Source organism: Crocodylus siamensis, chromosome 12, assembly GCF_052110815.1.
Source record: "Crocodylus siamensis isolate JL-2025a chromosome 12, ASM5211081v1, whole genome shotgun sequence".
Classification (NCBI taxonomy): domain Eukaryota; kingdom Metazoa; phylum Chordata; order Crocodylia; family Crocodylidae; genus Crocodylus; species Crocodylus siamensis.
Window position 1 is genome coordinate 608,379 of NC_143406.1, and position 25,840 is coordinate 634,218.

At 61.6% G+C, this 25,840-nt stretch overlaps 1 protein-coding gene across 1 annotated transcript; it reads right to left on the reverse strand.

Annotated features, from left to right (window-relative positions):
* Nucleotides 1-819: 819 nt before the first annotated feature.
* WNT4 (Wnt family member 4) lies at nt 820-22,599 on the reverse strand. Its single transcript, XM_090023663.1, has 5 exons — nt 22,462-22,599; nt 9,875-10,110; nt 6,302-6,433; nt 5,068-5,210; nt 820-4,813 (listed from the first exon to the last, which is right to left on the reverse strand). Exons 1-5 carry the CDS (start codon nt 22,536-22,538, stop codon nt 4,346-4,348), a joined length of 1,056 nt encoding a protein of 351 aa, XP_089879789.1. The 5' UTR covers nt 22,539-22,599; the 3' UTR covers nt 820-4,345.
* Between the last annotated feature and the right edge of the window lie 3,241 nt (nt 22,600-25,840).

The following is a 25,840-nucleotide window of genomic DNA, read 5'->3' on the forward strand; positions in this document are numbered from 1 at the left end:
GCACTGTGGACTGTAGCTAATACCCCCATGCCCCTGGCTTTCCCCTCCGTATCCCACTGTCCCTTGCATCACAGGCTGGAGGAAGGGCGAGTGAGTCCCACCAAGTCCACTGTCCCTGCTCCCACTGGTGACTTTCCCACCTGGGGACCCCCAGCAGGAAACTAGCAGGGGCGTGTGCTCCCCTTGCACGGCCTAAGCCCCTCCGAGGCCACGGACCTGCCCCACGGTGCAACCTGCAGGCTCTGACCACAGGCTGGGCAGACGGACAACCCTGCTCCAGACCGACGTGTCTCAGCAGGCAGCTGCCGGCCCGCCGAGACCAAAGCGACGCGGTCTTTTGATCAGGGAGCCCCAGAGCTAGTGGTCGAGCAGATCAGTGCTCAGGCTCCGGGCTCTCCTCCAAGCTCCAGCAACACCTGCTGTTTAATGCCGGACAAGTTGCTCCATCTCTGTGCTCAGCCTCTGCCGCCTGGACTGAGGACCGTGGTAGGGCTGGTGGGGGTCGACAGGTGACAGGATGGTGAGACCAGTGATCAGTCCCCAGTAAAATGGAGACACGACCCTCAGGCCGTGCCTCGGCCCCCGGTACGTTTGTGAGGTGAGAATCAGGAAGGTCCAAGCCAGGAGCGCGCAGAGGAAAGCGCCTCATCCTTAGCGTGTGGATGGAGGGCACCAAAACCCCAAGCGTGCTCCTGCCTGGGCGCTTCGCCTGCAGGCAGGAACGGGCAGGAGAGGGTGTTTTCAGCACTCGCTGATTTTAAATAGAACAAAGTCGCCTCGTTACTAGGAAAAAAAAATGCTAGGCTAATTTAGCGCAAAATCATCATTTAATGCAAAGTAAATAGGAAAAAGGCTTTTTTTTTCTTTTTTTTCTGGTGCTGAAATTTACAGTTGTGAGAAGAGCCAGAGCGCTGCGGAGTGGGGCATCACGGGGTGACATTTACAGGGATCAGCTTTCATTGCAGCTTGAAAAAATCCCATGCACAGAGATTATCTCCGCACTGATCTGGATTGTCTTGTTCAGCTTTGGCCCTCATCCTAGATGGACAATGAGCAGAGAACTTGGCCAACGTCCTGAGGTCGGCGGCCCCCACTGCATGAGCTGGGAAATAGGAGAAGGGATCTTCAAGGCACTTGAGAACGCGCAGCTTTAATGCGCTGGGGTCCAGAGACAGGAGGCAGCAGCTTGACATGGGGGTTTGAGCCCGGACGCCTGAGGCAGGACCAGGGCCGAGGTGACCCAAAGCAGGGAGAGACAGAAATCAGCAGTCCCTCCACGCTGGGACTGCTCGAGATAACAGCTTGTGCTGAGGCCAGAAAGAATAAACTGGTGCAAGAAGCGTCGCGGCCCACGGGGACAGGGGCTCAGCCCAGCAGCTGAGGGTCCTTCTTCATTTGCAAGTGCTGGTGCGCAGCGGGATGGATCTGGGGCCACCGGTGCTCGGCAAAGCTGGGCCACACCGCTGGTGCGAGGCAGAGCAAGAGGCCGCGGGGGAGGCGCGTTCTTCTGCCCCACTCGGTCGCCCGGCTCCAGGCAGCCTTTCTGCCCCGTGCAACGCAGCGGGGAACGTGGCGGTCTACCCCGCGTGAGCAGAGGCCCGCTCGGGGCACGCAGCTCAGCCCGGGAAGCAGCCGCTGCTGCATCATCGACTCCGCCGTCAGAAAACTTCCAGCCGGACGCTGTCTGGAGACCTTCCAATGACCACGGGCTCTCCCCCGGCCCATCACTGCCACGGCACAGACGGGATTTAATGTATGTCTGCATGTTCGCCTAACCTTTCCCCTCGCCTCTCGTTTGAAAAGAAAGAAGGGGAGAAACCAGGCCTGGGGTCCGTGCACGTGCAGCTGTGAAACCTCTATCCCAAGCCTAAGGGGAGCGGCTCCAAGGGCATGCGGGAGAGGAGAGGATCTTTCTGGGCAGAGACAAATGCTGTCTGTGTTCAGATGGAGGGGTGGCACCGTTGGTGCCCAGCCAGCAGGAGAGGGGCTGCGAGCGAGCGATGGGCCCCAGGTCGGAGCTATGGTTTTGGGGACAAGCCTGCCCGGGGGGTCTTCTTCAGCCTCGTCGCCGTGCAGGTGACCGGGTGAGGCAGAGAAACGGCTCCAGTCCCACTCCCTCTCCCCGCGCCTCGTTGCTCATTAGCACCACGTGGCCGCCCAGGCCCCGGCAGGAGGGGTTCGGTAGCTGAGCGCGACCTCCCAGCACCGTCTGCGCCGTGCACATGCGGCGGAGGCGAGGGGCGGCGGGGGCATTCAGGCCACTGCCCGGAGAGCCGAGCCGCACGGCCTGCTTGGGATCTGCATTTCCTTCCGGCGGCTGTGCAGGAGCCAGTGAGAGGGCCCCGGTGCCGTTCCCTTTCCTCCCTCCGCAGCTCCAGCTTCCCGTGCGCAGGGCGGCAGCGGTGCGGGCGCGCAGACAAGTGTCTGGCGCTTGTGCCTCACGGCTGCTTCTTGCTCCCCCCGTGAAATGTCACGGCGCTCCCCAGGGGCAGAGAACAGCTGGGCTTTGGGACGCGTGAGCGGCACTGGGCTTCTCTTCCCACAGATTGTGTGTCGGAGGCGCAGGGCCGGCGCTGGGGAGCCAGCCCCTCGGGAAGCACAGACAGGCAGGGCAAAGGGACCGGTCCGGTCTCCAGGCCACTGGGGTCGGAGGTGGGGGGACGGTCGCTTACGATAATGGCTCGTGTTCAGGCTAGAGCATCAATGGGTGCAAAAGGTCTTGTGTCCCAGGGGGGTGGAAAATGGTAAAACCAGAAGAGATCTTTTGTGCAAGCTTGTCCAAGGGCTGGAGTCTGATTTCTTCTTCAGCGAAGGCCCTGTGATGATGCCGCGGTGTCAGAGATGGAAAGGGCAGCAGAGCAGACCCACAGCGCAGCACTGGCAGGGGTGGGATGGGAAGAGGTCCTGGCTTGGGGAGATGCTGGAGAAACCATCCAGGCACAGGGCCCCTGCGGGGCGAGGGGGCAGCGCTGCAGGGACACACTGTCCATCCTCTTGCTGGAAATGCCTGCGAATTCAAGCTGCCCTGAACCACCTCTGCAGACACCTGGGCTCAGAAACACCACCTGCCCTGCGTTCCCTACGAGGGCCCAGGGGCGGGGGGCGAGGAGGAATTAGCTCCTGCAGCTGATGCGGAGGGGAGACCAGCAGTGCTAACTCAGGACACTGCCCCCCCAGCTGAAGGTGAGTGTGGCGAAGCAGCGGACGGTGCAGGCTGAGGCCAGAGCCCAGTGCTAGCAGAAGGTGCAGGAGGGACCGGGTAGCGCGTGCCAGGGTGGCGTGGGCCACGGTGGGCTGCTAGGGAAAGCAAGGAATAGACCTGCTGAAGGACACCGTGACCTTTTCTTCTCTTAACTCATCAGTAGGAAGACGGCCATCCTGCAGGGCCCGGGCCCCAGAGCACTCTCAGCATCACACAAGCCCCCCGGGAGCAGACCTGCACAAGCCGGCACAGGAAGCGGGCAGAGGGTCAAGGGCGCAGCCCCGTTGCGGAGAAGGCGTTCTGCAAAGGCTGGGCACAGGCCTCCTTTCTGCTTCTTGCAGACAGCAGCAGTAGGCTGGGGGGAGCAGGGGCCCCGGGGGCAGGCAGCTCTGACTGTTTCCCCGCGCGACGGACAGCCTGCGCTCCCCTGCCGGCTCAGACCCCAAGAGAGAATCCTACCCGAGGGCAAAAGGAAGAGACTTGGGGAACGCCGAGCCACGCAGCTTTGTCCCTTCACCCAACATTTTGACTTCTCCACACATCTCGGGCACGCACGAGCTGGCCCCAGCGGCCAGCCTCCGGAGATGGTTCGACACCCAGGGCTGGCTGGGGCCTTCTGCGGATGTGGCTCTGCCCCCAGAGGCAGGCAGTGCAGACCGAGCCCGTCTCCAGCGAGGACTCGGAGGGCTCGGGCTGGAACAAGTGGAAGTAGCTGCCGTGTACAACGCCAGGATACAAAGTGCCTAACGCTAGGTGTGCCTTCCGTGTCAGAGAGGCAGGTCGAAGCGCTCTGGGGCCAGTCGGTGGGACCTCGTCTGACGAGACACAGCGTCGGGGACAGGTGCCGTGAGGGTCCCAGTCCTGTCCCCAGCCCAGCAGCAGCATCCAGAGCACACACGTCCCTTCCAGCACATGCCGTCCAGAAGGACAGGCTCTGGCTTCAGCAATAAATAAAGCAGACAAACAAAAATACAACAAGGACTTTTGGGAAACTTTAAATATTTTTTTCTTTAAAAATCTGTTTTTCCTCTTGCGCTCTGTCTCTCTGAACAGCAGCCCTCTCCTGGCAGTCTCTGCATCCCTTTTCCCAGCCCGGGGGCGACAGGCAGGGGAGAGCGGGCGGGTGGCGGAGGGCCGGGCAGGTCACCGGCACGTGTGCATCTCTACCACCCGGTGGCACTGTTTGCATTTCACAAAGCAGCACCAGTGGAACTTGCAGCTGCAGCGCTCCACCACCTCCACCTCGTCCGTGTGGAAGCCCCTGCCGCAGCACATCAGCTCGCAGCCGTCAATGGCCTTGGAAGTCTTGTTGCACTGGCGGCCACTGGTGCCCAGGACCCCGTTCTTCAGGTCGTGGTCACAGAAGTCGGGGCTGGAGTCCAGGTAGACGAGGTCCTCGTCAGTGTGCGGTTTGAACTGGGAGTTCTTCGGGACCAGGACTTTGGTGGAGCCGATCTCGCTCTGCTCCACTTCGGTGGCCCCGTCGAATTTCTCCTTCAGCACGTTGCCCACTTTGCGGAAGGGAGGCATTGCTTTCCAGCACGTCTTGAACTCGCACGAGCCGGAGACGCCGTGACACTTGCACTCCACCCGCATGTTGTTCAGGATCGCCTGGAAGAGCGGACGCAAACAGAACAGACCGCCGTCAGCCCCGGAGCGTGCGACCCGCTGCACTGACGCGCGCGGCCGCGGCGGCCGGCGAGATCAGGAAGAGCGAGGCTGCTCCCGGCCACGAGGGACATGGTTTGCGTGGGAGCAGACGTCCCAGCAAAGGGTGCAGGGGCCATCGATCCTCGCGGGTAAAGGGAGGAGCAGGGGGAGCGATCGCAAGCCAAGCCCGACAGCACGTGTGGACGCACTATTACCTTCCTCCCAGCCTCGTTGTTGTGCAGGTTCATGAGAGCTCGGTTGGAGGAGGCCCCTTTGCTCCTCTCCCTGACGTCGACAAAGGACTGCGAGAAGGCCACTCCGTAGGCAATGTTATCAGAGCAGCCCGACCACTGGAAGCCTAAAGCACAGCATGGGCGAGAAAGACTCGTTTGCAGCGGCCACGGGGGGAGAGGCAGAGGTGGGAGATGTGCGGGGAGGACTTCTATCTGAACGGCAGGTTTCTAGCTGTCCTCGTGGCCCATGCTGGAGCTGAGCCACTGCCCTTTGCATGTCAGAGTCGCTGGAAAAGCAGGGCAGGGCAGTGCAGAAGTGCCAGCCGCACGGGGGGGGCGAGCGCGTGGGCAAGAAGAGCAGTCCTGCCCCCTCTCGGGGCAGCAGCCGTCCCACTGAGCCGCACACCCTGCCCTGTGGTGCTTCCCTGGCCCCACATACCCTTGCCTCTCTTGGCTGCACAGGGGCCGGCTTCAGGAGGGGGCCGGAGGAGCTGCGGGGCAACACCTGACGTGTGGTGCGCTGGCTTGAGCACTGCATTAGGAAGTCAGTGAGATGCAGGCTTGGACCCCTCTGCATGGGGGCCCCTAAAACCCTGGTGTCTAGCATCTTGGGCCAGCTCATAACCACTCAACTACTGGGACCAAAACACGGCAGGCCCCCATATTCCTCCACCAGAGCCCACGAGCTGCCCATCGGGGGTCTCTGGCTGCCCGTGCTTCCAGGGCTTGGGCACGGGCAAGCGCCCGCCAGGAGGGTGTGCATATCGCCCAGTCAGTGCCCGGTTGCTTCCATGCCCACCCTGAAGCAAGAGCCAGGGGAATGACCTCGGGCAGGCCGTACTGCACCCTCGCGCACGCTACCCAGGCACCTGCGGGCACGGCCGTGCAGCTGGAGCTCTTTGCTCAGACGCACCCGGAGCCCCTGGCCGCGGGGCAGGGGCACTGTAAAGAGGGGGACATCTCAGGCAGGGCATGGCCCGGTACAAGGTCTGTTACTGCATCTCATGTCGTGTGACTGGAGGGGACAGGTAGCAGGGGACTGGAGAAGGGAAACTCTTTGTGCATTTGTCTCTGCTCTTCTGCTCTTTCCTCTAACAAGCGGCAGGAACCCGAGGGCTGTCGTGGGCACGGGACTCAGCCCAGAGAAGGCCCAGGCAATGCCGCGCTGCCTCTGCTCTCCCCTCCCCTCTCCCCTCTTGCTCCTGCACGTACGTACCCTGGGCACTGCCGCCATGCACAGTCCGGTCACAGCCGCACTTGTCCAGCTCTCCACTGCTGCAAGCCCGAGTCACCGCGAAGGCCACGCCTGCAGAGGAGATGGCATACACAAAAGCTGCTTCCCGCGTCCCTGCAAGGACAAAAGCAGGGGAATCACCGGCACGTCCCCATGCACAGCCCGGGCCTCCAGGCACCAGACTGCACCCACCCGTATCAGAGCAATAGCGCTGCCCGGGTCAGAGCAACGGGGCATTTGTGGGGCACGCCGGAGCCCCGCACGCTACCTCCCCAACACAGGTCCAGGCAACCAGCTTCAGAGCAAGCCCCATGCTGAACCTTGCATCTGCACCCTGCCTACAGCTCACCAGGTAGGAGTGAGCCTCTGCCTCCACCAAAACAGCATGAGGTTTCCAGGCAAATTCCCCCGTGCAGCACGCAGCACAGAGACCCCCAGAGCTTGGCAAGACCTGAAATCCCAGGGCAGGAAAACTTTCCTGGAAACCGTGTTCACAAGAGCTCTCAGTTGGGCCCAGCACATCCAGAGCCCTTCCCTTGCACCCCAGCTCACCTCGAGCTCTCCTCGCACCCACTGACACTTCCCAGATAGGATAGGACTCAACCTGGCAGGGCTCTCAAAGGCTCCCTTCCCTTTTCCAGTCCTGTAGCGCCAACGTCCGGAGAGCCCGGTGCACAATCCTCCTGGCACCGCGCCCCTCCTGGAGCACAGCGCTGCCCAGCGCGGGGAGCCCCTCGCGCACTTTCACCTCGGGGGTTGCTGCATGTTTAGAAAGCAACCGTTTGGCCATTTCAGGGCGCTGCAAGGGAGAGATCCCCGTGCACACAGACGACACGGCCAGGCGCCAGCGGACTGCCCTGCTTGAAAGCGGAGCCCCAGCAGAGCTGCAAGCAAGGGGGATAGTCTTCCCTCTCTCTGGAGAGGTTCCCCTAAGGGGCGAGCGTGTCCACGTCTGCACGCACTTCCCTTTCACCGAGTGTCTGTCTGCATGCAGTGAGGATCGCTGGCTTGGGGGTTGTCAATTAAATCTTGCAACACCCGATTCCCTGGCTCTGCTCTCCCATGAAGCAGAGGTGGTCAGGACATGACAAGCCCTTCTGCCCAGCGCGAGATATTCTGCAAGAACAGGGCCGAGCGTTTGCTTCGTGCTGTTTGGAAGCGCAGGGTTGAGAGGCTCCACGTCCCTTCCCGTGGCAGCCGGCGTGTAGCGCCGAGAGCAGAGAGCTGCCCTTCACCTTCCAGGCCCGCGCTCACAACGGACCGGTCGGATGACGGGGAGCAACTTTGGTGGTCGCAGCTCAGACACTGGTGGCCAAGGCTGTAATCTGGCCTGGGCAGCAGTGGCTGGGCAGGACCCAGGCCGCGTGGGGACTGAATCACCTCCAAGTTAATCAAGGTTAATAGTAGGATCATGTTGGTCGGTTTGTGCTGTGGCTGCCTAAAAAAGAGACTACTTCAGTTTCTGGTATTTCTGGTATTTCCAGTCCTGAACCTTCACAAGCACAAATCTTCACCCCTACGACAAGGGAAGGAAAGTTAAATAAGGAGCTGAGGCTGAGCTGGGGAAGGCTGGGGCCTGCGAGCCCCGGCGCTTCAGGGGAGAGCAAGGGTCACGTCAGGGAGCCGCTCTGCTTCACTACAAGAGGAGAGACGGGCCAGAACGGAGATGCCTCCACTTGCACCTCGCTTCTCCTCGGCCTCTTCTGCTCAGCCCCCTCGCAGGCACCCACCAAGCCAGGGGGAAGGCGCCGATGGGACGCCTACCGCGCACCGCTGCAGGAACCCGCCCGCTTCACGCCGGAGCAACGGGGCCTGGAAGCCCACGCCAGGCGGGCGGGCGCCGGGAGAGCCTCCCGCGGCCCTGGACCGTCGCCACCTCCAGCCCTGCCGATGCCTCTCCCGCCGGCTCCCGCCCCGCCCGGGGACGGACCTGCGCCCGAGCCGCTGCGCCGCTCCGCAACGCACGGGTCACGGCGCGGCCGCCTGGTGCGCGTACGGCCCGCGGGCAGCTCGCGCCGTCCAGCATTTCGCAAGGCCTGTGGCTGGGCGGAGGGAAGTGGCCCTGGCACGGGAGCGACAGTGTCCGACTGCGTCTGGGCGGCAGAGGGCACGCGGATGGCTCCCTCGCTCCCCGCCAGGCCCTGCCTGCAGCTGCTCCCCTGCTTGCTGGGTAAGAGAGCAGAGGGATAACGCGCCCTGCTCCTCTGCAGCCTCGGGAGGCACGAGGGGAAGCCTGAGGGCATAGCCGACTGAACCACGAGGCTCCTCGAACAGCTTTATGAGTCCAAGGCAAAAGCAACACACCCCAAACCAGCGCTCTGCCCCGAGCATGCCCAGCCCTCTCCGCCATGCCCAGGTGCAGAGGGGCCCACGGGCAGTGGCTGCAGGCCGGCCCCGTGGCGTGGACTAGTGAGACAAGGGTTCAGCACAAACGCACGTGGCAGGAGCCCAGGAACAACCCCAGGCAGCCCCTGGTTCAGAGCGGGGAGGCGCTGCAGGCGCGCAGCCCCCACCGCTGTGGGCCCTGGCTGCCGACCCGCACCGGCTCATCACAGACCCCAGGAAAGCAGTCTTTCCTTCTGCACCTTCCTTTGGGAGATGTCAGCGCTCCCGTTCTACAGGACGGGAAGCAGCAGGGCTCGCGGCTGGGCCGGGGGGGCAGCGCCGCGCACTCGCCTCTCTCGCGGAGCAGCTCTGACTGCCCCCGCGAAGGCAGGCAGGCACAGGCAGGAGACAGCTTCTGGCCTAGAGATCGGACTCCTAACCCGCGTGTCTGCGGTGGCCCAAGCTCGTGACCTCCCACAGACCACAGGCTGCAAGCTGCAGCAAAGTACGTTTAGGCTGGAGATCAGGAAACACTTTGTCGCTGTCAGTGCAGGGAGGTCGTGGGAGAGACGCCAGGGGAGGGGGGACTCTCCATCCCTGGAGGGCCCAGGCAGAGGCTGGGCGGGCACTGGTGGGCGATGATCTGGGTGCAGCGATGCCCGTGCTCTGCTGCGGGGATATCCCAGGCTTGTGGGTGGTGCTGGTGGCCCCCTCCCCAGTTCTGCTCCACGTGTCGGGGGGTTTGAAGCCTCCCCCAGAGGCGTGGGTGCTGCTGCAGCCCAGGCTGGGGAGGGGGCTGGGCTGTGCCAATGCTCCTGCCGCACCCACCCCGCAGGGTCCTGGCTGGAGGGTCTCGCCCCTGCGCCCAAGCTCAGACCGATGCTACATCTGGGGTCAGGAAGGGATTTTCCCCCACACGTCAGAGTGGTATGGACTTGTGGGGGTTTTACACGTTGTAGCAGGGGCACGGGCTCTGCCGGGGATCTCGAGCGTGCAGCTGCCGTGGGCCCCGGCTTCCCTGTGCCAGTCGGGTGCGATGCCCACGTTGTGCCAGGGTTGAGGGCCGAGTTGAGACGCCGGATCGTGCGGGAGAGTTTGGATGGGGCTGATGCTGCCTCAGGCAGGGGCTGGGTGAGCCGTGGCCCCGGGAGCTCCCCCCCAGCCCAGCCCCGCTGCTCTAGGATTCAGTGACTTGGCAGGGCGATGCCTCCCTTCAGCGGCGTCTCTCACCTTGCGTGACCACCTTGCCGAAGACGGGCAGGGCGTCCAGCGTGGAGCAGTTCCAGCGCCGGCTGCGGAACTGGAACTGGCACTCCTCGATGGCCAGCTGCGCGCCCCGGCGCACCGAGTCCATCACCTCCAGGTTCCTCTTGCACATCTGCACCTGGCGCTGGATCAACCCTTTCAGCTTTTCGCAGGTCTCTTCCTCCGAAATACTCCCCACGGAAGACAGCTTGGCCAGGTACCTGCGAGGACACCCACCAAAATCTGTTAGGATGTTTTGCTGGGGAACCGGATGGGAGCGGGGGGGACACCCGTCCCAGCCTTTCCATGGGTCACGCCAGGACAGTGGCAGGGGTCCCGGGGATAACTGTTTCGGCCCTGGGATTTGGAGCGCACGTTGCTGTGGCAGCCGCACCCCCCAGCCCCCTTCAGCAGCAGGAGGAGAGGGAGATGCCCCTCCTCCCGGCTGCGGCTCAGGGCCTGGCCGTCCCTGACGTGCTGGACTGGCCTAACGTGGCTGCACAAGGGTTTGGACCTCCGAGGGCCGGCCTGGGCACGGCACGGTTCCCAGGGAGGCCTTTGCCCCGCGCACGGGGGAAAGCCTGGTCCACGCTCAGCTGGCACCCGCGGAGGCTGCTAACTGCCCTCGCTGCCTCCGTCGCACGGAGGGCAGACTCGGCGTGCCGACCATGCCCCGTCAGGCCTCCCGAGCGCCAGCAGGTCCAAGCGCTACTAGGACAGCCAGAGGTCTCTGAAGTCAGCCAAAGTAAGCAAGGCAGCAGCTTGGCTGCCAGCTCCAGCTGCCACCCGGCTCCCGCAGTGCCGCTCTGCTCGAATCGCCAGCAAACTTCTCCCTCAAAACCACTTCCCGCCCCAGGCCTGCTTTTAGCTCCCCCAGCCACCCTTGCACCGGGACCGGCCCTGGCTGGCGGCAAGAGGGAGCTCCAGCTGGGAGCCTGGAGCCAGGACCTGGTCGTGGGCAAAACCACTCGAGACTGGCACCTTCTCCAGGGTCTGCGCTCCCAGACACGGGCTCCAGGTCTCGCCGCCCTGAAAATGCTGCCTTCGCTTCCCCCCGCACCCTGGCGACCACGCGCCGAACTGTCTGGACGCCGCGCCAGCTCCCCGCCCGGGCCGGGGGCGTGCCGAGCCGGGCTCCGGGGGTCTCTCCCCACGGCTGGGGCTTCCAGCAAGCTGCCCTCGGGCCGCTTCCCGGCTCGGGGCAGGGGCCGGCGTTGCTCCCAGACGCCACGTGTCCCCGTCCGACCACGGGGCTTCAGCTGCCCCCTGCGCAGACCTGCCAGGGGTCTCCCCACGGGGCGGCAGGACTGATCCGAAGCCAGGAGCCTGCCCATCCCCGCCAGGGTCAGGGCTGCCAGGGGGATGCTGCACCCTTTCCCACGACCCCGTCCACCCTCCGCCAGGCTCTTTCAGCGGCACCGGCACAACGTGTGCGCAGGCCCCTGGACCGTCCCAGGCCCTCGACACGTGTCTGAGCTGGTAACATCCCAGCCAACCCTCCCTCGGGCAGCGCAAGACGGAGTTCAACCCCCTCCTCCCCGCTGCGGCGTGACGGGGGCAGATGCTCAGCCAGCAGAGCCACGAGCTGCCTCCGGGGGCTGGGAGTCCCCGCAGGCGGCCGAGGCCCGAACACGTCCCGCACCAAGCTGGCGTCACAGGGGCTGCCATCACGGCCGAGCGGCGCGGCACAAAGCCCCACCACGCGGCACCCCACAGCCTAACCATCCGCAGGAAGGGCGGGGGTCCACCGGGAGCCAGCGATCCAACCCCCGCGCCAGTTCAGGGGCTGAGCGGAGGATGCCTGGCACCCCTCGCCCCTGAATTTCCTAATGATCGGAATCCAGAAGCTTCCTTGTTCTCCGGCGACGACTGCTTCTCGAGGATTTCTCTCTCAAAGTGCGGCCTGGCTCTCCTCCCACGGGCTAAGGAGTTGAACTTGCCACCTTCAGCTAACCCCCCCCCCCCCCCCAAAAAAAAAAAAAGCAGTTTTTGCCGCTTCCCACAGCCATCAGCTCTGCACGACCCACCCAGCGCAGAGGGAGGGATTTGTTCTCTCCTGGGCTTCGGGATTCCCGACAACAGCGCTCGTGCAAAGTCCCGGCCGTCACAGGGATGCCCCCGGAGGCAGACGACGACCCATCGGACCCCAGGGCTCGCGGCGCGGTCGCTATGCAGCCGCTCGGGTACACGTGCCACGTGTTCAGAACGGTTTTACAGCCGTTCTTCCCCGGCAAGCGCTTGCTTGTCCAGAGCAGCTCCAGGACTCCTAGACGCGCGCTGGGAACTGCACAGAGGCCGAGCCCCAGGCTGCCATCTTTCAGCTGGGGGGAAAGCAAAGCGAACGCCACCGAAGCCCCGTGCCCGTCAGACCGGGGTCCTCGGGGATCTCAGTTACTGGCAGGGAGAGTAATGCCCATGCCCATGCAGTGCTGCTTTGTGCTCCTCCGTGATGCAGGCAGCAAAAACGGATCAACATCTGGGTAGTAGTTTATAGCAAAAGCTTCTGGAGAGATGCTTTACTGATGAACCTTGCCACCCCTGCCCTCATCCAGGTTCAATAATTGCCACCCATTTTACAGGGGAGGAAATCGAGGCACAGGCAAGTCAAGACTCATGCACATTCCCTTATGTGATGGGACCAAGAGTCGGGAAAACTGGGCCCTAACCCCAGCTCCGGCTCTTGAAACGGCGATGGCAGGATTCACGACCTTAAGGCAGAGAGCACAGCCGGGGGCACTGAACGCCCGGGGGAACATGGGCAACTTCAACCGTGCCCATGAAAACAGCATTTGAGGCATCTCTTGCTGGCTCAGAGGAAGTCCCTTAATTTACAGTTCCCAGAACTGCGCAGCCAGCCCGGCGCTGAGTCAGGAGATAGTCTGAGAAAGCCGCGTTGGCCAGGAAGACGATGCCGCAGGTGAAGTAGCTGCAAGAGACAGCCGGGCACTCGGCGTACGGGGAAACTGCTTGGCAAGGGGGTGCCTGAGCAATTTTCTCCATTCCAAGATGCTTTCCAGCCCTGCACAAGACTCCAGGCAACGGGGCTCAGACAGTCCAAGAAGTACGTGGAAAGAAGCGTGACGGGGCCCTTTCAAAGCTTTCCAAGCAGATGCTCCAGATAAGAGGGCTCCCAAATAAACGTTTATTGCTCTTGAAGAAGATGAAATGAAGATGAAAGACAGCGTTTCAGCGGTGGGGACAGTTCTCCGGTAACTTGCTGCGCAGCGTGCGTGGCCAGGGGAAGCTGTGCAGAAAGCTTGCAGCGACTCCCTCCCATGGAGCAGGGAAGCCGTGCGCCTGGCCTCCACCTCCACCTGCCCACGCACCCGGACCTTGCACTGTTCACACCTGGCCTCCCCGCGGCCCTCGCCCCTCGCCCCCAGCAAGAGCACCTCTTAAGCATGAACGCATGCTGCTAATGGCACAGGTAGGCTGCTCCCACCAGCTAGGCTTGGGGTTTTGGGGGGCAGAGGTAGGAGAGGGGGTGCAGGCTTGGAAGGGAGTGGGACAGGGGAAGTAGGCCGAGGTTTCTTATATCTGGATGTGAATGGGGGCTGGGAGCGGGGCCGGGCGTGGGCTGAGGTCGATCTGTGCTGGAGTTCAGGCAGAGAAGTGGCAGCTGTGGGGAGGGCAGGCTTGGAGCGCTCTGTTTTTGGGGCACTGCTTGGGAAATCCTCTCTGTGGGCTGTTTTGTGTCAGCTGCTCGGAGCCTTTTGGCTGGGGCGGGATATAAATCCAGTATATACATAAATAACACAAATAAATAGATGCCTCGACAAACACTCCTGCTCTGAGCAAGGGGCTGGACTCCGCGACCGCCAGCCCTGCTGGTCTGCGCTTCCATGAAACTACAGACGAGTCGCCAAGACGTGGGAAGGCGAGGAAGGAAACCAGGCAGTGCACGCGCACAAACGGCCGCCCTCTGCAAGGGTGGCACTTGTTAACATGGTATCTTAGGCTAGGGATGGACGCTGGGTTTGTCCCAGGACAAGCTGTGCCTCTGTTTACCCCGGAACAGAAACGCCCCGGGGGTGGTGAGCACACACATCGCCCTTCCACCGGGGCACAGCGAGCCGCTGACCACGCTGCTGCTTTCCTGCCGCGCGCTCAGCGCCGGGACAGCCGCTCGGAGGTGCTTTGCCGTGTCCCAGGGCAAACCCTCAGCACTTCTCTTCTCCCAGGCATTTCCAAAACAGTTTGGGGGTTGGCCCATGGCAGTTTACCAGTCGCCGCCTCGCCTCCCCGTGCGGCAGCCTCTGCTTGGCACAGGAACTCCGGGTTCCTCCAGCCTTGGCTCGGGCCCTCAAAGAGGCTGCGGCCCCTAAAGGTTTCCCCCTAGAATAAAACCAGGGGCAGCCAGGAGACGGCGACGCAGACGCAGGAGGACCAGAAGGGCAGGAACACACCATCCCGTAGCACTGCGCGAGAGCCCGTTCCTCGCTCCCTCGCCCCCCAGCTCGTCTCTCACTGCCGCAGCGCTGATGTCTGGACAGCCTGCCCCATGGCAGCGCTGCTTTTGCTGCCGGGGCGATCACAGACCTACGTCAAGATTTCCGCCCCTTCCCCCAGCCATAGCTCCTCGGCCCCTCTCGTCCATCTCAGCTCCAGCCACAGTGCACTGCGGTCCTCAGCCCTGCATGGAGACAGTCGGACCCTGGGCTCTGGCGCCGGACGTGCGCTTTGTATCCTCATGGGCAGGGGGAGCAGCCCGCGGTCACCTCAGCCCTCTGCAAAGTGGCAAATGAAGGCAGACGATGGACGCCTTCAGAGAGCCCCCGAGGGCAAGGCCACGCCGGCTGCGCGAGTCCCACCAGGAACCCACCCTGGGGAAACCTGGCAGAGAGGGAGCGACCGGATCACCCCGAGAGGCCTAGGATCGGAGTGAGCAAATGGACGCTGGAGAGGTCAGGAAGTCCGATGCCCATGGGGGAGCTGGCCCAAGGACAGAGGAGCGCGACCTCTGTGCACCTTTCAGAGGCTCCACCAGTTGTCCAAAGGAAGGGGTCTTCCAGGTCCTTTCTTCCCCTGGAATTAGGCCTCTAGAAATAAGACGATGTTCACTTTCCATTTTCACACTCGCCGGGGTCACAAGCTGACAACATAATGCTCCGCTTAGTGCCACTAAATGCATCCAGCTTGTCCTGCTGCAGTGCACAACCAGGGGTCAGGGCCAGTCCCTCAAGCCTCTCCTGAAGTTGCCTTCATCTACACCTGGACCGTTTCCTTTAGGATTACTGCCGGGCAGACCCTCAGCACAAGAAGCAGACAGCCCAGCACCACGCAGAGAGCAGCAGATCCTCCCTGGGGATCGTTTCCTTCCTTTCCCATTACTGGCGCTGAACACAGCGAGGAGCCAACTGGTCTTTTGGAGGGAGCTTGCTTTTCTGTGCTGTCTCCCTTGCTCAGTCGCATCTGTTACTCCTCTTTCTTTCCATCTTTACAGCTTGGAAATGTGCCCACATTTGTAGCTCTGCTTTGGAAAAGAAAATCCAAGCAGGTCTCCTCTGCCGTAGAAGATGCTCTGGTTTAAATAACCTGGGATGAAGCCACCTCCGTAGTGATATCGTTGCATGTCAATAAGGGCCCAAGTCTCACCACTGAAAGTGCCTCTACAGGACTGCAAAGACAACTGTGAGACCCCATCTAGCCCCAATATCAAGACTCTTGGAGAGTACTCAAGGAGAGCAACCATTTGAAAGGAAGAAATTAGAACAAGATACAGCGAAAGCCATGGGGGGGATGTCTAATTTGGCTTAGCCACCTGGGGAAGGAAAGGGGTGTCTAGAGTTGGAAACATCGGTGTTGGGAGACTGGTTGAGCTGGGGAACCACTTGTTTAGGGCTGGGCAGGGAGGCCAGTTGCCCCGGTCTACTGGAGACAGACCGGGCTAAGCACATGCATAAGTGCACCTTTGCCTGGCTGGGGTTAGATGGGCTCTGCAAGGTTTTCTCCTTGTCCGGGGGCTGTCTCCCTTGATCACGGTGCCGGCTCTACTCCCCCAACCTCATGCACCTGCCCAACCCTGGTTTCAGCTTGCAGTTTGCTCCGGCCACCACATACCCCTTCTGTCCTCCTCTATTTAGCTACTGGCCTCTGCTCTGCCAAGGACGGGTCCTTCCTCCTATTCATCCTCTGCAGCACAAGCACAGCAGGGACCTGCTCGTCCTCCTGGACAGCTGCAATCTGCACGCGCGGGGGCAGATTTCCACCCGTCCAAAAGACCAGCCATCGAGAGGCAGGAGGGAGCATGGAGGTTTTCACCCAGCATCTCCTGTGCCACATCCTGATTTTAAGCCTTCACGTGTTAGAGATGCTTCAGATTCCAGTCACTGCTTCTTATATTGCCTTTGCCTGCTGGGTCCAAGGGCTGCCTGTCTCCTGTCAAAACCGTTCTCTCCCCGCGGATGCTTACGGACTGACCGTGTCACCTCTCATCTGACCCCGAGGCCTTGGCTCCAGGGAAACCAGAGGTTAACCGGAGCAGCCAGCCTTCTCGCTCGTTGAGAGCGGGGAAAGGATGCAGGAGGAGCGCGTCTTAGGTGCCCGTTTCTGCCACAAGCCCGTTCTGCACCTGCTGCCGGCAGCCACGGCTCTCGCCAATACAGCGAAGAGGTGAGCGGCCACGAGTCCCAGCCCCGCAGCATCATGCTCCGACACAACTTGTCAGGTCTTCCACCAGCGCCGCAAGCCGTGCATGTTGGCAGGGTGCAGAGGGCAAAACCTGGGGTGCAAACAACGCCCGCAGAGTGCCTGGGACTGCCACTCGTGTCTGTTCATCGTGCGTCCAGGCACTCTCCCCCATCACCCTGCAGTCAGACATCGGTTTCCCTCCCCGGAAAACTATTTCCCCAAATCGAGCATTTTAATTCCTTTCCATTTTGTGCACTGGGACCAGGAAGCATCTTTCTATGGCCGCCGCTCCCAGCACATTAGCTGCGTGCTCGCTCTTCTCCTGGCTTGTACACTCCCCGCACGGCCCTGTTTCCACCTCCAGGAGGTCACCGAGTCAGCCTCACAACAGGATTTCCCAGGTGACGCAAGCTAGTGTCACACTAGGCACTGCATACCATTGCCCAGGCGCCATTCACCGTCCCCGGGCCCCACACAAAGATGCCACTGGGTAATCGCACAGTCGTGGTGCGATACTCTCTGATTATCCTTACAGCCGGGGAGGGCTTGTCCATGCCCCACACATCCCTGAGCCATCTCCTGCAACAGACTCAGCCGCTTCGTCTTGCTGCAGCGGGTGGCAAGCAACACTCCCGTGCACGTGCACCGCCACCGCCTCGCGAACGGGACTCGGGTCAGACGCTCCCGGAAGGGGCCTGTCCGCCCCCGCTGCCCCGCGCTGCCCGTCACGTCCTGCCCCTCTGCCCGCTCCCGTGCTGCAGCGTGGGGTGCCTGCCGCGCAGCGCTGGGCACCGGTCATGCAGCGCTGGGCCCTGCCCACCGGCCAGCCTTCGGAAAGGGCGGCTCTGGGCACCGGGACGATCCCAGCACGTGGCTCAGCCTTTTGGTCAGGGACCACGGGCAGCCGGGTCCAAACTTCACGGCCTCCACGGACAGGTCAGCAGGACCCTTCGGGCAGCTGGAGCTCACAAGTCTCTCTCCAGGGGGCAATTTCTGCTGCAGTTTTATCAACTCCAGATGTTCAAAAGCTGCGAGTCAAACCCTCCAAAATCCCAAGATTTTTATTTGAAAAGAAATACGCTTTGGGTTCTTTTTTTGCTTGCCTTTTGAGCCGTGAGCATTTGGGAACACTCTGGTCACACTGCCAGGGGGTCTTTGCGTTCCTGGTTTCAAGTGAACGCAGCAGCTCTCGTGCAGCCACGCGACTCCCGAACCTGGGGCCTGAGGAAGACGCCCAGGATTCGGAAAGCTGGAGTACTGCGTTACTCCTGAAATCGAAATGTTCTGGATTGAGGTTACTTAGCAATCTCCTCCGGTTTAAGCAAGTCCCACAGCACTGCTTTAGCCTGTCCTCTCTCTCCCCATCAAGAGGAAGTGCTGACAAAGAGGGGGACTAACATTTGGCAAGTGACATAAATAGTGATAGCTGTTATGCCGAGGCCCAGTGCTGCCCCGAATACTGGGGCCACCTGCCATTTTGGGAAAGAAAGCCCTTTTTCTTGCTGTAAAATTTGATGTTGGACTTCATCAGAACCTCGTCTTCCACCCCTGGGGACACAGCACGGTTTATTTTAGCTTTGTTTCTCGAACGCCCCTCTTCACACGAGCTTCAGGAGCACTGCTGCCTAACGCCGGGTTATCGCTTTACACCTGCTGAAGAAGTCCCGGAGAAGGGTGCTCCCTTCCACCGGCTATTCGAATGCTACCAGCGAGTCCCCTCTCCTGTCCCGGCACTCAGCCTCCCTGCCAGCTCGGGCCAGCTTACTGCTGGTCGCTCGCTTCTAGGAGGGGCCCGAGGTCAGGGCTTGCCTGCTTCAGCTAACCCCAAGCTCAGGGAGGTTTCTTCTCCCAGGAGGATCTGATCTTTACAGCCACTTGCTGTTTTTATTGGGTAACTAAAATTAGCCGGGCTTGTCCAAAGCTGCTTCAGGATTTTTTCTTATAAACAAAAAATTTCCAGCGGAATATGTTGTAGCTTTTAGCTCTTCCTCCCCACGCCCTCCTGGGAACGGGTGTCGCTTGCTGGAGCGGTTGCTGCCCTGACCGCGCAGGGAGCTGCGGGAGTGAAACGCTAAAGGGTGAAACTTTGCTGGGTTAGAAAGGGATCCCCGGAGCAGCGGCACTTGTCCTCACAGCTAGGTCCCTGGGGGCTTGGGGAGGAAGGAGGGACGTAATCAGCTATTCATGCTGCCCCAGAGCAGTGGCCGCAGCAGTGGGATGCTCGACACGATTTGGGGATCCACTTTTAGTGCCGTTCTTCCGGCCGTGTGCTGCCCGGGGTGCGGCTCCCTGCGATCGTCCTCTGCAGGAGGTCTGTGGGGCCAGAGGGGAGGACTCGGGTAAAAAGCCTTGATGACCCAGCTCACCTCGCCTGCAAAATCAGCCCCTCCGGGCTGCTGGCACAAGTTGGCAAAAGCTGGACCAGTTCCCACCTGAGCTGAAAAGCCCGGGGCCGGAGAGAGGATCTTGCACCGCCTGGAATTTACCCCGGCCAAGCCCCCTAATAATACGCTGAAAATGGTGAAGACTCTGGCTGAGGACAAGGCCCTGCCCTGAGCTCATGGTAGCTGTAAGGCTGGCATTCAGCCGCACAAGGCTCAGGCGGGGAAGGGAGATGCAGAGTCCGGCCAGCGTTACCGGACATCTCGTGTATCTGTTCATGCCTGCATGAAGCAAGCACCGAGCGCTCTCAGACTCGGGTCTGCGCTCCACCTGCAGCAGGAATTGGCCCCTGGTTTCTAAGGTCCAAACGATGACGAGATGCCAGGCAGCGGGGACCCAGGACCCAGGGCTGCAAAGCCCTTTGAGCTCTCCGGATGAAAGGGCCCCCAGGCATGCACAGCTCTTTGCTTTCTCCCCATGCGTCCCCAAAGCACCACTGCTCAGCCTGCCTCGGTTTGCATGCATTCGTGTCCAGCTCCATCCATTTCTTCGAGGCCTTTTAAAAAACAACTCTGCTCCTGGCCCTTTAAGCCAAGTCTCAGCCCAGAGGGAAGTGTTGCTGCCACATTTTAAACCCCTGTAAATAGGGGGTAGAAGGAGCTGTTGGCGGCACACCCTTCTGTGCAGCGGCATAACCACATCTCAGAGTATTTGCAGCACATGGCATTGGCCAGCCTCCTGCAGAGCCCGCAGGGCCCAGCACAGTCTTGGCTGGAAGCGGAGCAGTTCTCCCACGGCCTGGACAACGGGGCTCTCCGCATCCTCTACCACGAGGGACCCTCCTGTCCTCAGTTTCCACACCCCACAGGAAAACTCTGGAGGAGGTGGTGGGCGCAATAACCCCAGCCACCCACAACCTCTAGCGCCGGAGGTTCACCAGTGTAAGACAGACAGTCAGAGGAAACCTGCGCCCGCTGCCCCCATTACCCAGCTCACTGCAGAACTGTCTGAGCCTGCTTCATCTGCACTTTGGGATCAGGGCTCTGCCCACCCTCTCCGCCTTCCTGAGGGGTGCCGCACTAGTCTGAACGGCCCGATGTGAATTGCCGCATGCTCGTGCACCCCCAGAAAACGAAGCTGCGTGTTTCTGGGTGTATGCACACTGCGGAGGGGGTGCAATGCATTAGTCCAGTATAGCAACTAGTTCAAGACTGAATTCAGTCCCATGTGCAAGTCACAGCAACCCCAGCACGCGATGTTTTGGAAAGTATTGCAAACCATACGCAATGTCGGAGTACAAGCCCTACACCAGAGGTAAACCTCTGTGCTCCTCTGGAGATGACCAGCTGTGAAGTACAAGGTGAGTCCAAAGGGGTGGTGGTGCACGTGCACGCACACACACAGAGACACTCACTGGTGCACACATCGGTCCTGGACTCGGACGTACTGGACGCTGACTTTTAATTTCAAGGAAGCAGCTTAATACAAGGCTTCCACTGAGTCTGGAAAGGGAGGAAGAAAAGCAAAAAGTGACAGCTTTCATCCAAAGGGGAAACAGAGGATCTCGCTCCAAATTTGGAAACAGCTTAATAACAGAGATTTTTGGGACAGGCAGCAGCGATTCTCAAAATCCAGTATGCCCGAGCTTCACTTGCTAGCCAGATATTAAGTATCTGAGTTTGTTTAATGAGCAGATTTTGCAGACTCCCTGCCAGCTCTGAAAGGCTCTGGAGCAGAGCAGTGCTGCAGGGGAACGGCAGGTTAGTAATGCCGCAAGATCCTCGTGTGCTTTTCTCTACAAATACTGTCATGCAAACCAGTCGAAATGCTCTCTCCAACGACCTCCTCGGAGCTCTTCTGCACAAAGCAGGGAGTTTGGGAAAATGTGCGATTGGACTGCTACAATCGCGCGGCTCTGAAGCGGCTGCAGCATGCGAGTTCAGACAGGTTACAAGCAGCTTTAGAAAAACTCTCGTCTTGTGAAACGCTCACGGAGCTAAATCACTAATCCGGCAGGTTTCTGGAAAAGCAAACTCTACAGATCTTTGCCACTGAACACACACACCTACGCACCGCAAAAGAAGTATGTGCACAAGGCAGGTAGACGCCAGACCACCGCCTGCTCGGGCCCAACGGCCTGCCGCAAGGCACCCGCACAGCCCGCTGAAGCGGCACAGCTCGCAAAGCCACAGCCGGCACCCAGGCTTCCCGGAGGCCCCCCAGGTACACGCGTGCTGGTAACCCCGGGGGTCCCTCTCGCTCTGCTCCCTGCTTCTCTTTCCGCAGCAAGGGGGTAGGGGGTAGGAATGGCCTTCAGCCCACAGACAGAGACCCAAATCTGCTGACTCGAGGATGGTCCTTGTGTTGGACGCGACACATCCGTCGTGTCAAAAACCAGCTCGTCTCTTCACATGCACATCAGCGTGCTTTTCCTCCACTGGCAGGAATCGGTGCCTGGGAGCTGCAGCCCCACGTGTGCACCCCTTACACAGAGCCCTCGTGCCCTCGGCACCCGGGGCTTTGCACCCCACCTGCAGCACGCTCTCCCCAAGGCGTGCCAGCGCGCTGCGCTGCTATCAGAGACGGCTTTCAGCCTTGCTGTCCAACACGGATGCGCCTTCATGCATGATCCCACCCGGGCGCTGGACATCCTCCTCGCTCCAGTCTGCCCTTACCTAGAAGAGGGCCCAGCTCTCCCTCAGCAGGGCAGCTCGTCGCAGGGCTGTGTTCATCAGTTACAACGCGGCCCCTCCAGCCCGCCGCTGCGGGAGCCAAGCCCTCTCTGTCCGGAGGGCAGCGCGGGCGGGACGGGCCGGCGCTCCCGCTCGGCTGCACCTGCACGCTCCCTCCCGCCCGCGGCTGGGCCAGGCGCCCGCTGGCAGGTGGGCATCTCCCCGCGGGCTGTGGCGCCTGCAGCAAAGCAGGGTGGGACCCCGGGCGTGCCGACCGCTCCCGGGCTGGATGGTGCCGCTTCCAGGGGCTCCCAGCCTGCCGACTGGAAGATGTGCCAGCTCCTCTCCAAAGGCCCAGTGGAGCTGTAATGCTCTTCTTCCAGTGCTCTCTTCCCAGCAGGTCCCCAGCGCAGCAAACCCACGGCCGCCGCTCAGGGCCCCGCGCCAGAAGCCTCGGCAGCCTAAAACGCACCTTGCTCCCTGCTCCCGCGCACCCGCCGCCCGCTAGACGCAGGCTGCGCCAGCCTTCCTGTCTGGGGAGGGAAGAGAGAGCAGGGCAGCCAAAGAGGAAGGGAGAGTTTATCCTGCTCTGGAGCCGGGCAGCCCGAGGGGAGCGGCGGCGACCCCGGGCGCGGCGCAGCATCCTCCCGCCAGCCCGGGCGCAGGGAGCGCGGGCAGCCGCAGCCCCGTGTCCGCGGGCGGCGCGGGGCAGCCGGGGCCGGGCCGGGCCGGGCCGGGGCCGAGCCGGACGCCCGCGGGGGCCGCGGCGCGCAGGTGCGGGCGCGGCCCCGGCCCCGGCCCCGCTCCCGCTCCCGCTCCGCAGCGCCTGCCCTGCCGGGGCCGCGGCACCTGCCCGCCCGCCCGCCCGCGCCCGCCGCCCGCACTCACAGCCAGTTGCTGGCGTTGGCCGAGAAGGCGGCCAGCACGACGAGCAGCAGCGAGCGCAGGAAGCACGGCGGGCTCATCCTGCGGGCCGCCCCGCTCCGCTCCCGCGGGGCTGCCGCTGCCGCCGCCCGAGCGCGACTGTCAGCGGGGCCGGGTGCCGCCGCGCGGGGCGGGGCGGGGCGGGGCGGCGACACCCCCGCCCCGCCCCCCGCCCCGCCCCGCCCCCGGCCGCGGCGCGGTGCGCTTCCCCGCCAGCCGTGTCGCCAGCCCGGGCCGGCCGCCGAGGCCGCCTCGAGCAGCGGTGAAGGCGCTGCCTGGCAGGGCGGGCCCCCCGGACACCCCCGGGAGCAGGGCTCCGCCGCGGCGAGGGCAGCAGCCAGGCGAAGGCCTGCCGCTTGGGTCCAGAGCCTCGCTGACAACTGGGGATGGGTAAGCCCTAGCTGGACTCGGGCTTTTCGTGAACGGGTGGCCAGTCCAGATGGTCCCGTTGAATCCCCGCGCCTCTGCAGGAGCCAGCCACAGCTTCACAGGCCGTGTTAGGAGGGTAACTTTGGAGGCAAATCTCAACCGAGTGTCAAGAGCTCAACGCACGTCTGAGCCCACCTGGAAAGGAGCGCGTGTCTGAAACCCAGGCGGGATCCCTGGGCCTTGGGCTGTCTCGCCGCACCGGCAAGGCACGGGGGTAGAGGTCCCCGACAGCACAGACAGGAGCGGCCTGGTCGTAGCTGTGCTCAGGGTTACCCCACCACGAAGGACGGTGTGAAACCCAAGTCTCACCATGGTACCGTGTAGCTGCAGACCAAGAGTCCAAAACGAGTCAGAAAGCGTTTAATGCGCAGGTCCATCTCCACAGCCTGGTTTTTTTGCCCCCTGTGCAAACTTGCCAAGCTGGTTTGCAGCTATTCACAACCTCTTTTCAGCTCCGTTTCCCGGAGCCGCTGCTGGCTGTAGAGCTAAGATGCACTTACTCAAGTACAGCAACCCACATCCCTCCAGCACATGCTTGTCTGAACATATTACTCCTGTTTAAAGTCCTTGCAGTAGTGCCCTGTCAAATCAAGTATTTGATTTCAGCATTCCTGGACTTCGATGCCGAGTCCTGAAAGGCCGTCGCCGTCTACCCAGCCACTCGGCGCAGTCTTTCTGTCCCTGCAGATGACTCAGCCCTGGGCGAGCAGGTTGTTCGATGGGCTCTGCCAATACCTCGGCGCTGAGGGGAAGCGGGACGGCTCGCGGCCCTGCATCTCAGCTACGCCGCTCAGCCTGATCAGAGACGCTTAATCTGCCTCCTCGTTCAGGCTGCAGAAATATAGGGTTACTGTGGCCTGCACTTGCTTTTGTGTGCTGAGCGATGCCATTATGAAGGCGAGAGCTATTTTAAAGGATAAAGGCCAGAAAAAGGGTGGAGGTACATGGCTGGCCATAGAGGCCAGTTAGGACTCGTGTGCCCACAGTTGCTGTGCTGAGGGAAAGCCCCAGTGGCTCTGTCGAAGGCGTGCAGCTCACCGCAAGGTGCTTAGGTCTCAGGGCTGGTTTTCTTCCTCCTCGGCCATGCTTTTCTGCTGGGAAACAAGTCGGTGAGAGGTGATGGCTGGTGCCTGTTCACGTGGGGATTATGGCACAGAAGTCACTCCCTGCGGGCAGGGCACAGTGACACGTGTGGCCACCACTTGGCCTTCTCAGGAAGCCCCGGGGTGGGGGAAGCGGAGGAGAGACACTTAGAAAGCATCGGGCGCAGATCTCTGTGCCATTGTGGAGATGATGCCTGGGGCCCGGCTGGGCCGGAAAGGTTTCCAAGGAAAGGTCCGCAGGCGGTGAGTATCAAACCCAGCCCCTCTCCGACATGGTCATGGCCAGCAAAACCCACCGGTGCGGATACCTCTTATACCAGCTCGGCTCATTTTGCAGGAGCAGCTGGTGTGGCTGGGGCGGTGGGGCTGTGCCGGTCTCGGCTCCGTCCCCACTAGAGGGCTCTACCGGTAAAGCGGAGATGGAGCAGCCATAGCAGCAAAGCCTTGTCGCTTCCAGGGCGATTCCCCCGATCTATCCTACCCGGCTGCCAGGGGAGCCACCCTGGCCAGGGGGGAGACCTTGTGTCACCCACTCTGCTGCTGCAGATGTAGTTCGGCTAGCCTATGCTTTTAGCATCATGGCCTTGTTCACCCCAGAAGGGGTGAATGGGGTCAGCTGCATTGGCAAACATGCTGCTGTGTCAGGACAGCCTGCGTCCATACTAGCAGGGTTTTCCCAGTCTTGCGCTGGTGAAGACAGAGCGGCCCTGTGCCCCTGGGACAGACGTGGCCCTAGGGCCTTCCACTGCCCCTGGGATGTGCTGCACCACGACGAGTGGACGGGGAGAGGTGGGTTAGTGACGGTATTTGAGAAGCACGGCCAGCCCCCACCTCACCACTCCTCCTTCCTTGTTTAAATGCAGCCAGCCTCTGTGCAGAGCGTCTGGAGTCGCCTTCGCCTGAAGCTGGTGCTTCTGCTGCATTAAGTGGCACTTGGTTTCTCCTCCCTGCTGGGCCAGGGTTGCGGTCCCAGGAAAAATGAGGTGCAACACAGTGCATTCCCTCTGCCGGAGCTACAGCGCAGCATCTCAGCCTCTCCAGGCCAGCAGCCGCAGCCGGGGAGAGCTCTGGGATGGTCGCCTCTCTCCCCACCCCTGATCTGTGGTAACAAGCAGCACCAGATACCACCTTCCCCACTCTCCAACCTCCACAGGCCCGGAGGGGCCGGAGCGGGCTGGGACGAGGCACAGCTCTGAGATCGAGGAGCGGCACACTTCGCTTGCACTCCTCTCTCTGGACAACTGGGAAATAGGCAGCAGGAGTATTTCCCACTCCGTATGTTAATAGGTTCAGCTGCCCATCAACATGTGGAGCAGCCCTAAGGGTCTGCTCTGCCCCAGGAGATGGGGAAGGGGAGGAAAGCCAATCAAGCAGGGGTTTCTCCATAAACCAGGAGTTTTCCCCATAGGGTCCTAAGAGGTGGAAAACCCCACAGACTTTGGGGCAACCCACAGGAGCTGAGCAGTCTGTGACTGCCTGACCGGGCAGAAGGAGAATCCAGGTTTCTGTCTGCGCGCCTTAAGGCATAAGCATTTATGCATCCACAGAAACTGCAGCTGCGACTGCTATAGCCAGTAATAATGTGTGCTGCTGTTTTGGACTGTCGGCACATTCACAAGATCACTCGGGCTAGAAATCCTGGGTGTCTGCGCTACGAGGAAGTTGGGCATCAGTTTGCAGAAGGGAAGTTCACAATAGACGCACAAATTCTGAATGAAAGCGTCCCTGAGAGGAAGCAGAGGCGCGTGAGCTGTCTCAGAAGATGGTAACGGTGATTCAGAGCAAGAGAGGTTTATTTACTATGCAAGCGC

Coding starts and splice junctions, on each gene's coding strand:
- WNT4 (XM_090023663.1), bottom strand. CDS start 22,538: ATGAGCCCGCCGTGCTTCCTGCGCTCGCTGCTGCTCGTCGTGCTGGCC. Junction 5,211..6,301: donor GCATGGCGGCAGTGCCCAGG/GTACGTACGTGC, acceptor GCTGTGCTTTAG/GCTTCCAGTGGTCGGGCTGC. Junction 4,814..5,067: donor ACAACGAGGCTGGGAGGAAG/GTAATAGTGCGT, acceptor CCGCTCTTCCAG/GCGATCCTGAACAACATGCG.